At 39.3% G+C, this 13,326-nt stretch overlaps 1 protein-coding gene across 2 annotated transcripts in view; it reads left to right on the top strand.

Moving 5' to 3' along the window:
- Positions 1 to 934: 934 nt before the first annotated feature.
- The window catches only part of MRTFA (myocardin related transcription factor A), a 161,530-nt gene continuing 149,138 nt past the window's right edge, over positions 935 to 13,326 (top strand). For both annotated transcript variants that reach the window (XM_059187057.1, XM_059187056.1), the window contains exon 1: positions 935 to 1,068. In XM_059187057.1, the coding sequence (XP_059043040.1) occupies positions 1,027 to 1,068 (42 nt within the window). In that variant the 5' untranslated portion in view covers positions 935 to 1,026. The remainder of the gene's footprint in view (positions 1,069 to 13,326) is intronic.

The raw sequence follows: 13,326 nt of genomic DNA, 5'->3' as shown, positions 1-13,326 counted from the left end.
TAAGTAATCTTTATGTCCAGTGTATGGCTTGAACTCACAGCCCCGAGATCAAGAGTTGCATGCTCTTGATCAGGTGCCTTACTGAGCTACTTTTCTGTAGCAAAGGGAACCATGGTCTTTGGAATTGACACTACTGCCTAGGCAGCAAGGTAGGGGGGTTTGATGAAAGTTTAATTTCTGCAGATGATTTCCCTTCATTATCATGTAGAGACCTGAATGTTGGGTCTGGTCTGGGTGGTCACTCAGGAGATTCTCTTCTGTTTTCCTGCTTTTTTTTTTGGGTAGTAATAAACAGGAACTATTTCATGGAAATACTGTAAGAATTAATGGAAAGGAAAGAAACTAAAATTTACTGACCTCCTACTAAGGATTAGGCATTCCACTGTAAATGCTATTAGGCATGCTATTTTCACACTATGTTCTTTTATTGAAATATATAAAGTTCATTGATGTTATACTTTTTCAAGTCTGAGTGTTTATAACCTTATTGATATCACCACCTTGAGCTATTTTGACCTTTATTGTAGCCATTTAGAGGAAAGCGAGTTAGATATTGGTACAAATGTTGCTTCATTTATGTTATTTATGTCTTCATTATGTCATTTATGTCTGCTAGAACCTTCTTTTGTGAAGAAGAAAAAAAAAGAAAATGCCTACACGGATTAGGGGAATTTTTTGTTTTTGTTTTTATCTAGAAAATAAAAACAGACTTGCTACTGATTTAGCTAAAGGCAGAAAGGAGACTAGCAGGTCTGAAATTAGAGACACCTGTGCTGTTTTGGGAAGTTGAGACTCTTGACCCAGGCTTTGCTGATGTTGATGCAGGGGAGGTCAGAGTAGGTTAATATTTTCATAGCTCAAAGCAAATGTGAATTGTGGTTGTTTATAGGTGCAGTTTCGCTTGATCTCTGTAGTTGCACGTGGGTAAGTGAACTACAGCGCTGCGATCTCCGGCAGCTTCTGCAGAAGCCCCTGAACCAAGACAAATTATTATTCTTCAGAAATACCAAAAAATCCCCCATTTGGATGTTTTGCTGGCTGAGGGAATTGACTGTTGTCATCTTACCGGTAAAGAAATTGTCTTACATTCTTTTAAGATGATTCTAGATTTGATTTTCTGCTTTTAAATTTCCTCTTGAAATGCTGTTCTGATAGGAGGTACCATCTCTACATCTCACACCTATGCAAGGGCGTGGGATTAGAATAAATTGTTACCTCTCTCCTAGGTGATAGGACGTTAAGTCGGAGTTTTCCTTCCCCTGATTCCACATTGAACGTCTCCCAGTCTGTTGTCTTTTTACTCTTAAGACGGTAAGCTTTTGTGGTCTTAGCAAGGTTTATAGTGAGTAACCCAGTGACACAATACTGTCCTTTATTGGGCTGAAATGGAAACATTAGTATTTCTGAATCTGTGCAGTTTTCATTTTTATTTTCCTGTTTGTAGAATGAATTATTGTACTTTTTCTCCTCACTGCTTTCTTTCTTCAGTCAGAAACTCTAATTCCCCCTTCTTGCTTGAGCAAACAAATACCAGTTTTTAAGAAACAGCTTTATTGATATGTAATCTATATACTGCAAAATTTGCCTGTTGGAAGTGTACAAGTCAATGATTTTTAGTAAATTTGTAGAGTTGTGCAACCATCGCTACACTCCAGTGTTACAGTCCCAGGTCCCCCAAAAGATCTCTGTCAGATTCTTAATTGTAGGAAACAAACTGAGGGTTGCTGGAGGGAAGGGGGATGGGGAATTGAGTAACTGGGCGATAGACATTACGAAGGGGATGTGATGTAATGGGCAGTGGGTATTACAGAAAATTGGTGAATCACTGATCTCTAGCTCTGAAGCTGATAATACACTATATGTTAATTGATTGAATTTTTAAAAAGTTTCTTATTATCGGTCACACATTTACCCTTTTGTTATTTTTATTCCTTTTTTTCTTTTTAACCACTTTTTAAAAGTGTAACCTTTCTTAAAGAGTGGCTTTAGCTTTTATTTGAAGTGTTGTTCCCCGCCCCCCCCCCCAAAAGACATTATTCTATAACACTTCAGGCCTTTCAATAAAAGGTTTTATATTGGGGCACCTAGGTGGCTCAATCAGTTAAGTGTCTGCTTTTGGCTCAGGTCATGATCTAAGGGTCCTGGGATTATGCCCTGCATCGGCCTCCTTGCTCAGCGGGGAGGCTGCTTTCCTTCTCTACTGCTTGTGCTCTCTCTTGCATGTGCTCGCTCTTTCAGTCTCTCAAATAAATAAACAAAATCTTTTTTTTTTTTTTTTTTAAGGTTTTGTTTATTTATTTGACACAGAGAGACACAGCGAGAGAGAGAACCCAAGCAGGAGGAGTGAGAGAGGGAGAAGCAGGCTTTCTGCTCGACTCTGGGATCATGACCTGAGCCAAAGGCAGATGCTTAACTACTGAGCCACCCAGGTGTCCCATAAATTAAAAAAAATCTTTAAAAAAGTAAAATGCTAGAATATTGCCATTCATTCATATTAACATATAATGTATTATTTGCTCCAGGGGTACAGGTATGTGAATCATCAGACTTACACATTTCATACCACTCACCATAGCACATACCCTCCCCAAGCTACCATAACCCCACCATCCTACCCCTAACCCCCCACCCTGCCCCCAGCAACCCTCAGTTTGTTTTGTGAGATTAAGAGTCTCTTATGGTTTGTCTCCCTCCTGATCCCATCTTGTTTCATTTTTTCTTTCCCTACCCTCCACAACTCACAAATTCCTCATATCAGGGAGATCATATGATAATTGTCTTTCTCTGATTGACTTATTCTGCTCAGCATAATACCCTCTGGTTACATCCATGTCATTGCAAATGATTGCCAGGCATTTATATATTAAACAACCCAATAGATACTAGTTACTTTTTTGTGTTACTATTAGGCCTAGAGATATTAAGTCTGTGAAGATATGGCTCCTTCCCTCATGGTATTATAATCTACCTGAAGAAACAAACAAGAATCAATGTCCAGAGAACAGCGTGATAAGCATTATGGTAAAAGTATTGTAACAGCACAGAGAAGGAGTATTTAAATTAAGTAAAGGGGGGCACCTGGGTGGCTCACAGTTAAGCGTCTGCCTTTGGCTCAGGTCATGATTGCAGGGTCCTGGGATCTAGGCCTGCATCTGGCTCCCTGCTCAGCGGGGAGTCTGCTTCTGCTTCTCCCTCTGCCCCTCGCCCTTGCTTATGCACACGCTCTCTCTTTCTCTCTCAAATAAATAAGTAAAATGTTAAAATTAATTAATTAAAGGTAATAAAGTTTATCACTAATGGAACCAGAGCTGATTTCTAAAGAATAAGTAGTTATATTCCATTCAAAGAGATTGATAAACCGTTCGAGACAATGGTAGAAGCATGAAAACCTTAATGGGCAAAAGCATGACATCCTTTGAGGTTAAGTGAACAAGAATAAAAAGCATGGCATGAAAATCTTAAAGGAAGGCAGGAGCCAGATCATAAATGGCCTATGTGATAAGCTGAGTTTGGATTTTTTCCTGAAAGCTACAAGGAGCCACTGAAAACACAGAAATAGAGATAAGATGTGATTAAATCTCCATGTCAGAAATATCACTTGGATAGCAAAGTGAGAGACCAATTAAAGAGGTGACAAGTCCAACTAGAATTCTACTGCAGTCATACAGAGGGATAAAATAGAGGCTTCAACACTTAGATATATAACTAAGAACTACAAAAACATGCATCCACACAAAAACTTGCACACAAATGGTCATAGCAGCATTATTCATAAGAGCTAAAGAGTAAAAACAAGCCAAATGTCCATTAACTGATACATGAATTTTTAAAATGTGGTTTATCCATACAATCAAATATTATTCGTCCTTAAAAAGGAATGAAGTTCTGACACCTGCTACAGCACAGATGAGCCTTGAAAACATTAGACTGAGTTAAAGAAGCCACTCATAAAAGGGCACTTATTGTATGATTCCTTTTATATGAAATGTCTAGAACAGGCAAATCCATAGAGACAGAAAGCTCTAGAGGGAAGCCAGCTGCTATGTCTTGACAAACTCAAGCAGTCCTATGTAGAGGTCTGTGTGGTAAGGAACTGAGCCTCCAACAATGGCCAGTGAGAAATCATGGCCTGCTGCCAACAGCCGTGTGGGTAAGCTTAGAAGCGCATCCTCTAGCCCCAGGCAGGCCTTCAGATAGCCTGAGCCCCCAGAAACATGACAGCCTTATAGCCAGAATCACTCAGTTAACCTGCTCCCATATTCCTGAGCCACAGAAACCATATGAGATAATATTTATTGTTGTTTTAAGCTGCTGAGTTTTAGAATAGTTTACTATGCTGAAATAGAGAACTGATTCTCCAATAAAACTTTTAAAAGTTTGGGGTACATGGCTAGGTCAATCAGATCATTTCACTCTCGATCTCAGGGTTAAAGTTTAACCCCCATGCTGAGTGTAGAGATTATTTAAAAATAAAATCTTTAAAAAAAAAAAAACTTTTCAAAGTTCAGGTGTACTAGAATATCATTTACCTTATTTACCATGTGCAGAGCAGAATTCTCCAGTGAACAAATATCTAATCTATATATACAAAGAGAAATAACCAGATACACGATTCCCTTTAAAAACAAATAATAGGGGCACCTGGGTGGCTCAGTGGGTTAAGCTTCTGCCTTCGTCTCAGGTCATGTTCTCGGACTTCTGGGATCAAGTCCCACATTGGGCTCTCTGTTTAGCGGGGAGCCTGCTTCCCCCCTCCCCTAGTTGTGATTCTGTCTCTCTCTCTCTCTGTCAAATAAATAAATAAAAATCTTTAAAATAAATAAGTAAAAACAATAAATAAGCAAGAAATATAAGAGCTTTTTAAAATTTTTATTTTTTTTAAGATTTTACTTATTTGAGAGAGAGAGCACAAGCTTGGGGGGAAAGGTTGGGGGCAGGGGAACGGCAGGAGAGGGAGAAGCAGACTCCCCTTTGAGCTGACTGAGCCACCCAGGTGCCCCATTTGTTATGTCATCTAATCTTCATAACAACCCTTTAAATTAGGTGTTGTTATTATCTTCCCTTTAAAAATGAAGATGTCAAAGCAGAGAGAAATTGAGTAATTTGCTAAAATATACGCAAATAGCAAATGGTAGAGCTGGGATTTGGTAATGCTGGAACTTGAACCTGCACACTCTGATTCCAGAGTCTGTGTTCCTATTTCTGCTGCTGTGCTGCTGCCATAGAGTCTGACACATAGGTATTTAATAAATATTGGTGGGTGAGTGAAAACCCAGTTTCTGCACACAGAGCCTTGCTTACTTGGTTCTTGCCAACAGGGTGTTTGTCCTGGGGGTTACAAGGACAGGAAGATAGAGATCGGAGTCACAGTGGTCTGAATTCCTATCCTGCTTCATGACTTCTGCTTCTTAACTCCTTTCTCTGCTTTTCTTACTTTTACCAAAGATTTATTTATTTATTTTAGAGAGAGGAAGAGAGAGCACAGAGTGTGGGGCAGAAAGAGAGGGGGAAAGAGAGAATCTGAAGCAGACTCCCTGCTGAGCACAGAGCCCAACGCAGGGCTTAATCTCCCTGAGTGAGATCACGGCCCAATCTGAAACCAAGAGAAACTGAGTCTGGTGCTAAACTGACTGCACCACCTAGGTGCCTCATGAAAAAGAATGATTCTCTTATTCTGCCTTAATCCTTAGGTAATATTTACATTAAGATTCCTGAGTTTTGTGTCTTGGAGTATTTTCTGCCCCAACCTTTTATTTTGATGACATTTAAATCTTCAGAAAAGTGTTAAGAATGGTACAGTGGTTACCCATATACCCTTTTGACTAAATTGATCAGTTTTGGACATGTTGCCACATTTTTGTGTTCTCTTTCCACACACACACATGCAGGCGTGTTTATATTTTGCTGAAACATGTAAGGGTCACTTGCAGATATCATGACACTTTATTCCTAAATATTTTGGCATCCATTTCCAAAGAATAAAGAGATTTCTCCTACACAACCACATAGAGTTTTATACTCTGGAGCTTTAGTATTGACATATCATCTCATATACCATCTCTATTGTGTATTTTCTTGGTTTGAATAATGTCTTTTAGTTGTCCTGGCTCATACCCCAAGACAGTTCCTAAAGCCTGATTTTAGGAAGGAAGATGTCTTTCATGACATTGACATTTTAAGAGATGAGTTGTTTTGTAGACTATCCTTCAATTTGGATATATCTTTTTCCTCTTGTGTTGCTTCAGGATAAGTATTGTGGGCAGGATGTTTTGTCTTTTCTTAATGCTAAACATCAGGAGGCCCACAATGGTAGTTTCATCAATGGTGATGTTAAATTCACATTTGGTTAAATTCCTGTCTGCCAGATTTGCCCATTGTGTAGGTGCCTTTTTCCCTTTGTAATATATAATTGATTAGAGTAATACTGATTTTTCTTTTAAAGATTTTATTTATTTGACAGACAGAGATGACAAGTAGGCAGAGAGGCAGGCAGAGAAAGAGAGGGGGAAGCAGGCTCCCTGCTGAGCAGAGAACCGGATGTGGGGCTCTATCTCAGGACTCTGAGACCATGACCAGAGCAGAAGGCAGAGGCTTTAACCCACTGAGCCACCCAGGTGCCCCAGAGTAATACTGATTTTTAAAATACCTTTTGTACAGAAGTACCATGTGGTTATCACAATTGAAATGACACCTAAGCAGTAAACTAAATAGGCTAATGGTGTTTAAAAGTTTAGTATTATGTGCAAGGTGATATGTATGAAATGGAGTTCACACAGTTCATTTAATTTGAGCTTCTTTGTAATATGAACAACTAAGTGAAGAGTTTAAATACTGTTGCTGAAGAGCCTTGGGATGAAAATCTAGTTTTTTTGGGTCATAGGAATTTTTGCTGATAACCTTTTCATAGTTTTCAGACAGATTATTTCCTGCTTTTATTAATTTTATTTTTCCCATTTATTATTTTTATTTATTTATTTTTTAGGTGGGGGAGGGGCAAAGGAAGAAAAAATCTGAGACCAATTCCTTGCTTAGCACAGAGCAAGGCTCAGTCCCCTGGCCCTAAGATCATGACCTGAGTGGAAATCAAGAGTTGGACACTCAGCTGACTGAGCCACCCAAGCACCCCTCTTTTTGCTTTTAAAATCTCTTCCTCCCACCTTCTTTTTTTTTTTTTTTTAAAGATTTTATTTATTTATTTGACAGACAGAGATCACAAGTAGGCAGAGAGGCAGGCAAAGAGAGAGAGAGAGGAGGAAGCAGGATCCCTGCTGAGCAGAGAGCCTGATGTGGGGCTCGATCCCAGGTCCCTGGGATCATGACCTGAGCCGAAGGCAGCGGCTTTAGCCCACTGAGCCACCCAGGCGCCCCTTCCTCCCACCTTCTTATGTGTCCTTTGAAACAATACAGCTCTTTTTTTTTTTTTTTTTAAATATTTTATTTATTTATTTGAGAGAGAGACAGTGAGAGAGCGCATGGGCGAGGAGAAGGACAGAAGGAGAAGCAGACTCCCCATGGAGGTGGGAGCCCTATGTGGGACTCGATCCAGGATCATGACCCGAGCCCGAAGGCAGTCGTCCAACCAACTGAGCCACCCAGGCGCCCCAACAATACAGCTCTTAAGGAGAGCTCTGGAGTTAATCTGGGTTTGAACCCTGGCTCAGCCACTTAATCACTAGGTGATCTTGAACAGGTTATTTAACTTCTCTGTACCTCAGTATTCTCCTCTGTATACTGTGGAAAATAATAATGCCCTCGTAAGCTTGCTGTAAGGATTGAATAAGCAGTGGCTACTGTTTCTGGTCACAAGTATTTAGTAAGTAATTAGATATTCTTTTCAACCTGATAAAACTTGTCAGGTATTACTCAGTGACTTTTCCTTTAAATCTGTGCACTAGACATGTAGACATGAACATATACATGTACTTATAGACTTTGTTCAAGGAAATGATCTTAGACATTTCTTCTAGAATTCTCTCTGTCCTGTCCTTTCTTCGTGAAACTTGAGGGAAAAGAGATAAACCTTTAACTTAGAATACTTGTAGAATCCATATGTTAACCTTTTATTTCTTAAATGTTTACATTTGCTGTATACCATTTTAAAAATAACACCCAAAGGACTACCTGTGCTAGGAAAAAAAAAGGTAAATATTCTCTCTACTTTAGACCATATGATCTTAATGTTGCCTTGGAAATGGTTAAATTCAAGGTATTGATAGCTGACTGACATCTCTACCCTGAATTGGAGGCCACAGTTCATTATGTGACAATCTAAGGAGATACTCCAAGGAGGGTATCAGCTAAATTTTTCAGAGGTTCTTAATGGCAGAGGTGCCGTTATCTCCAGAGAGTATTTGGAAAAGTATGGGGGCATTTTTGGTTGTTGCAGTGACTATAGAGGAGTGAGGATACACCACTGGCATTTAGTGGTCAGGGGCCAAGGGTAATAGCCCAAACCAAAGAATTATCTACCCCACATGCCAATAACATTGCTCAGAGAGTGAACTACTCAAACCCAAAGACTTGGTGAATTGGTAGATACAGTTTTATTTTATCTGTTGTTAAAAAAAGATTATTGCTGGGGCGCCTGGGTGGCTCAGTGGGTTAAGCCGCTGCCTTCGGCTCAGGTCATGATCTCGGGGTCCTGGGATCAAGTCCCGCATCGGGCTCTCTGCTCAGCGGGGAGCCTGCTTCCCTCTCTCTCTCTGCCTGCCTCTCCAACTACTTGTGATTTCTCTCTGTCAAATAAATAAATAAAATCTTAAAAAAAAAAAGATTATTGCTTAAGGCAGGAAGTTTTCTGAAGGAATATTTCAGAGCTATAGTATATACTCTGTATTCTTCAAGGAGAATTAGGTCATATTTTCTCATTTGGAAGAGTAAGGTATTTTCCTGAAAAATCAGAAAGTAAGTATACATTGGTGGTGTTTATTCCCTAACATTAAGAGTAGTTGAATGGTTAAAATTGTTTGGTGGGGGCGCCTGGGTGGCTCAGTGGGTTAAGCCGCTGCCTTCGGCTCAGGTCATGATCTCAGGGTCCTGGGATTGAGTCCCACATTGGGCTCTCTGCTCAGCAAGGAACCTGCTTCCCTCTCTCTCTCTCTCTCTGCCTGCCTCTCCGTCTACTTGTGATCGATCTCTGTCAAATAAATAAATAAAATCTTTTAAAAAAAAATTGTGTGGTGGTTAAAGAAAATTGGTGTTCTATTTCTTTAGTAATCTGTGTATCTCCATGATTGGTAGAAATAACATAATTTATGCCTGGCATTCCAGCGATGCTTAAATATTGCTTGTACTGTTCTCTTTCTTTCTTTTTTTTTTCCCTCCAAAGACCAAATGATGTATTTTTTTGGCAGATCAATAAGATTATAGTAGGAATGTAATTAAACTTGTTGTAGCTTGTTTTACTTGAGCCTAATGAAGGACTTTCACAGAGATTTTAGGGAAGATAAGTATTCTCAGCTTCTAGTCAGTTTCTCAAGCTTTTTTGGGCTATAACTCATAATTAGAGACATATTTTATATTGGTACTCAATTGTATGCATAAGTATATAGATAGCTGTAACAAAAGTTTTATGAAATAATACCCTTACTACATGTGGTGCAATCTGATAGTTTTAACTTTATTTAATTGCAAAATGTTGATCTTAGCCTATTAAATTGATTATGTGACCAAGATATTACAAATTATAATTTGAAAAATACTATTTTAAGATATATGTTCATAAGATTCTAACCCAAGCTTTAAAATATATCCCACTTGTTACTGTTTGTTTTTCTTTTTAAAATTATGTTTTATTATGATAACATTTAAGATGAGATCTGCCCTCTTATTAGATTTTTAAGTGTACAACACAGTAATGTTATCTATATGCACAATGTTGTACAGCAGAACGTATTCATCTTGCATAACTGAAATTTTATACCCATTGATTAGCAGCTTCCACTTTAATCTTCTCCTTATAGCCCCTTGGCAACCATTATTTTATTCTTCTATGAATTTGACAATTTTTTAAAAAAAGATTTTATTTATTTGACAGACAGATCTCAAGTAGGCAGAGAGGCAGGCAGAGAGAGAGATTGGGGAAACAGGTTCCCTGCTGAGCAGAGAGCCCGAAGCGGGGCGTGGGGCTCAATCTCAGGACCCTGAGATCATGACCCGAGCCGAAGGCAAAGGCTTTAACCCACTGAGCCACCCAGGCACCCCAAGAATTTGACAATTTTTAAAAAAAAAAGTTTATTTAAAAATAAACTGGTCGCCTGGGTGGCTCAGTCGGTTAAGCATTTGCCTTTGGCTCAGGTCACGTCCACAGAGTCCTGGGACTGAGCCCCGTGTCAGGTCCTCTGCTCGGCAAAGAGTTTGCTTCTCCTTCTCCCATGCTCTCTCCCTCTCTCTCTTTCTCTTTCTCTCTCTCTCTCAAAAAAAAAAAAAGTTTATTTTTTTAGTAACTACACCCAATGTGGGGCTTGAATTTATGACCCCCAGATCAAGAGGCACATGCTCTTAGCCAGTCAGGAGCCCAAATTTGACAATTTTAGATACCTCAAATAAGTGAAACCATGGTATTTGTGGTGATATTTATCTTCTGTGACTGACTGGCTTATTTTCCTTCACATAAACTCTGCAGGGTCCATCTGTGTCCTTGCATATTACAGGATTTCCTTCTTTTTTTAAGACCGAATAATATTCCATTGTGTGTATATACCACTTTTTAAATCCACTAATCTGTAGATTGTTTCCACATCTTGCCTATTGTGAACAGTGCTGCATTGACATGGTAGTGCTGCTACCTCTTCAAAATCCTGACTTCTGTTATTTTGGAAAGATACCCAGAAGCGGGATTGCTGGATCATATAGAAGTTTTTTTTTGTTTTTTTTTTTTTTTGAATTTCATTTATTTATTTGACAGAGATCACAAGTAGGCAGAGAGGCAAGCAGAGAGAGGAAGGGAAGCAGGTTCCCTGCTGAGCAGAGAGCCCAACACGGGGCTTGATCCCAGGACCCTAGGATCATGACCTGAGCTGAAAGCAGAGGCTTTAACCCACTGAGCCATCCAGGCGCCCCCATATATAAGTTTTATTTTTAATTTTTTTAAAATTTTTTTGAGAAAATTCCATGCTGTTTTCATGATGGCTACCATTTTGCGATCCCACCAATACTGTAGAAATGTTCCAGCTTCTCTGTATCCTTGTCAACATTTGTGTCTTTTGTATTTTTGATAATAGACATTCCTACAGGTATGAGGTGATAACTCATTGTGGTTTTATGCTGTTCTTTGGAGAACTGTCTATTCAAGTCCTTTGCCTATTTTTAAATGGGTTATTAGTTTTTGAGTTGTAGGAATTCCCAATATATTTGGAGATTAACCACTTACCAGATACGTGATTTATAGATACATTATTCTCATTCTGTAGCTTGCCCTTTTCCTCTATCAATTGTTTCCTTTGCTGTGCAGAAGCTTTTTAGTTTGGTATATAGTCCCATTGGTCTGTTTTTGTTTTTGGTACCTGTGCTTTGGTATCATGTCTGTGAAGTCATTGCCACGACTCATATCATGAAGCTGTTCCCCTATGTCATCTTCTAGGAGTTTTACAGTTTCATTTGTGTTACATTTAAGTCTTTTTTTTTTTTTCTTAAAGATTTTATTTATTTATTTGACAGAGACAAAGCAAGAGAGGGAACACAATACAAGCAAGGTGAGTGGGAGAGAGAGAAGCAGGTTTCCTGTGGAGCAGGGAACCTGATGCGGGGCTAGATCCCAGGACCCGGGGATTGTGACCTGAGCCGAAGGCAGACGCTTAATTACTGAGCCATCAAGGCACCCCTTGTTGAGAACTTTTATCATGAAAGAGTATTGGATTTCATCAGATGCTTTTTCTGCATCTATTGAGATGATCTTTTTTTTTTTTAAGACTTATTTTTAGAGAGAGAGAGAGAGCGGGTGCCTGGAGGTGAACAGAAGGAGGGACAGAAGGAGAGGGAAAAAGCAGCCTCTTCGCTGATTGGAGAGCCTGACATAGGACTGGGTCCCAGGACCCTGAGAACATGAACTGAGTCAAAATCAAGAGTTGGTTGCTCTGACTGAGCCACCCAAGCACCCCGAGATGATCATGTGGTTTTTACCCTTCATTCTATTAATGTAGTCCATCATATTAAATAGTTTGCATATGTTGAACCATCTTTACATCACAGGGATAAACAAGTCTGACTGTTGCTGACTGTCTCCTCCACTATTGCCCTTGGCTGAGCCACCCTCTCCTCTCTCTCGGACTTCTTCAGTAGGATTCTTATTGTACTCCTGGTTTCCTCTCTTGCTTTGTTCCCACCCAGCTCTGTCCTTTCTGTTCTAAATGATGGTTTAAAAATGCTGTCTGTTGTTTTCTTGTTAAAAATCGAGCCTATGTGATTTTAAAAAGTTTATAGAATATTGTAATAAAAATTTAAAAATCAAAAGTTAAAGTAATAATCCTTGACCTCAGATATCTAGAACAAGTTATACCATGGAACTCCCTTGCTCAGTAGTATTGAGGCCTAAACAGAATCTCTCATCTCTGTTTCATTTGCTATCCGTATAATCCTGCTGGATTCATTGTAATTCCAGTGCATTGCCTGGTCTGTTTTATTGAGCTACTCTTCCCTTTCAGATTGGCAGAAATGATAACAGGTCTGGATTTTATTGTAACTTTTTTTTTTTTTTTTGGTAAGCCAGTATGAGGAAAGATTTGGCATTTTAAAAGACTGGGGCTCCTGGCTGGCTCAATTGGAAGAACATGCAACTCTTGATCTCAGGGTCATGACTTCCAGCCCCACATTGGGTGTAGAGATTCTTAATTAAATAAAACTTAAAAAAAAGACAAAAGAGGGGAGCCTGGGTGGCTCAGTGGGTTAAAGCCTCTGCCTTTAGCTCAGGTCATGATCTCAGGGTCCTGGGATCGAGCCCCACATCAGGCTCTCTGCTCAGCAGGGAGCCTGCTTCTTCCTCTCTCTCTCTCTCTCTCTCTCTCTCTGCCTGCCTCTCTGCCTACTTTTGATCTCTGTCTGTCAAAAAAAAAAAAAAAAAAAAGACTAAAAAAAAAAAGGCTTAAAAAATAAAGACAAAAGATAGTGTGCTGAACCAAACAGCCCAGAGTCTTCCTTACCTATTCTGTTATTTACAGAAAAGGAATGTGCTAATGTGGAAATCCTGAATTGGAAATCGGGAGGCCAGGGTTTTCCTCTTGCCTTTGCCCCTAATTTGCTGACATTGAGGAAATTGTTTATAACTCTTCTGGGCTTTTACTTTCTTCATCATCTGAAATCATTGGATATTCTAGATTTCCTCAAACCCTA

This window comes from Mustela lutreola, chromosome 8, assembly GCF_030435805.1.
Source record: "Mustela lutreola isolate mMusLut2 chromosome 8, mMusLut2.pri, whole genome shotgun sequence".
Lineage (NCBI taxonomy): Eukaryota > Metazoa > Chordata > Mammalia > Carnivora > Mustelidae > Mustela > Mustela lutreola.
Note: the sequence above shows the minus strand (reverse complement) of the source record. Positions and strands in the feature narration are given on the sequence as shown.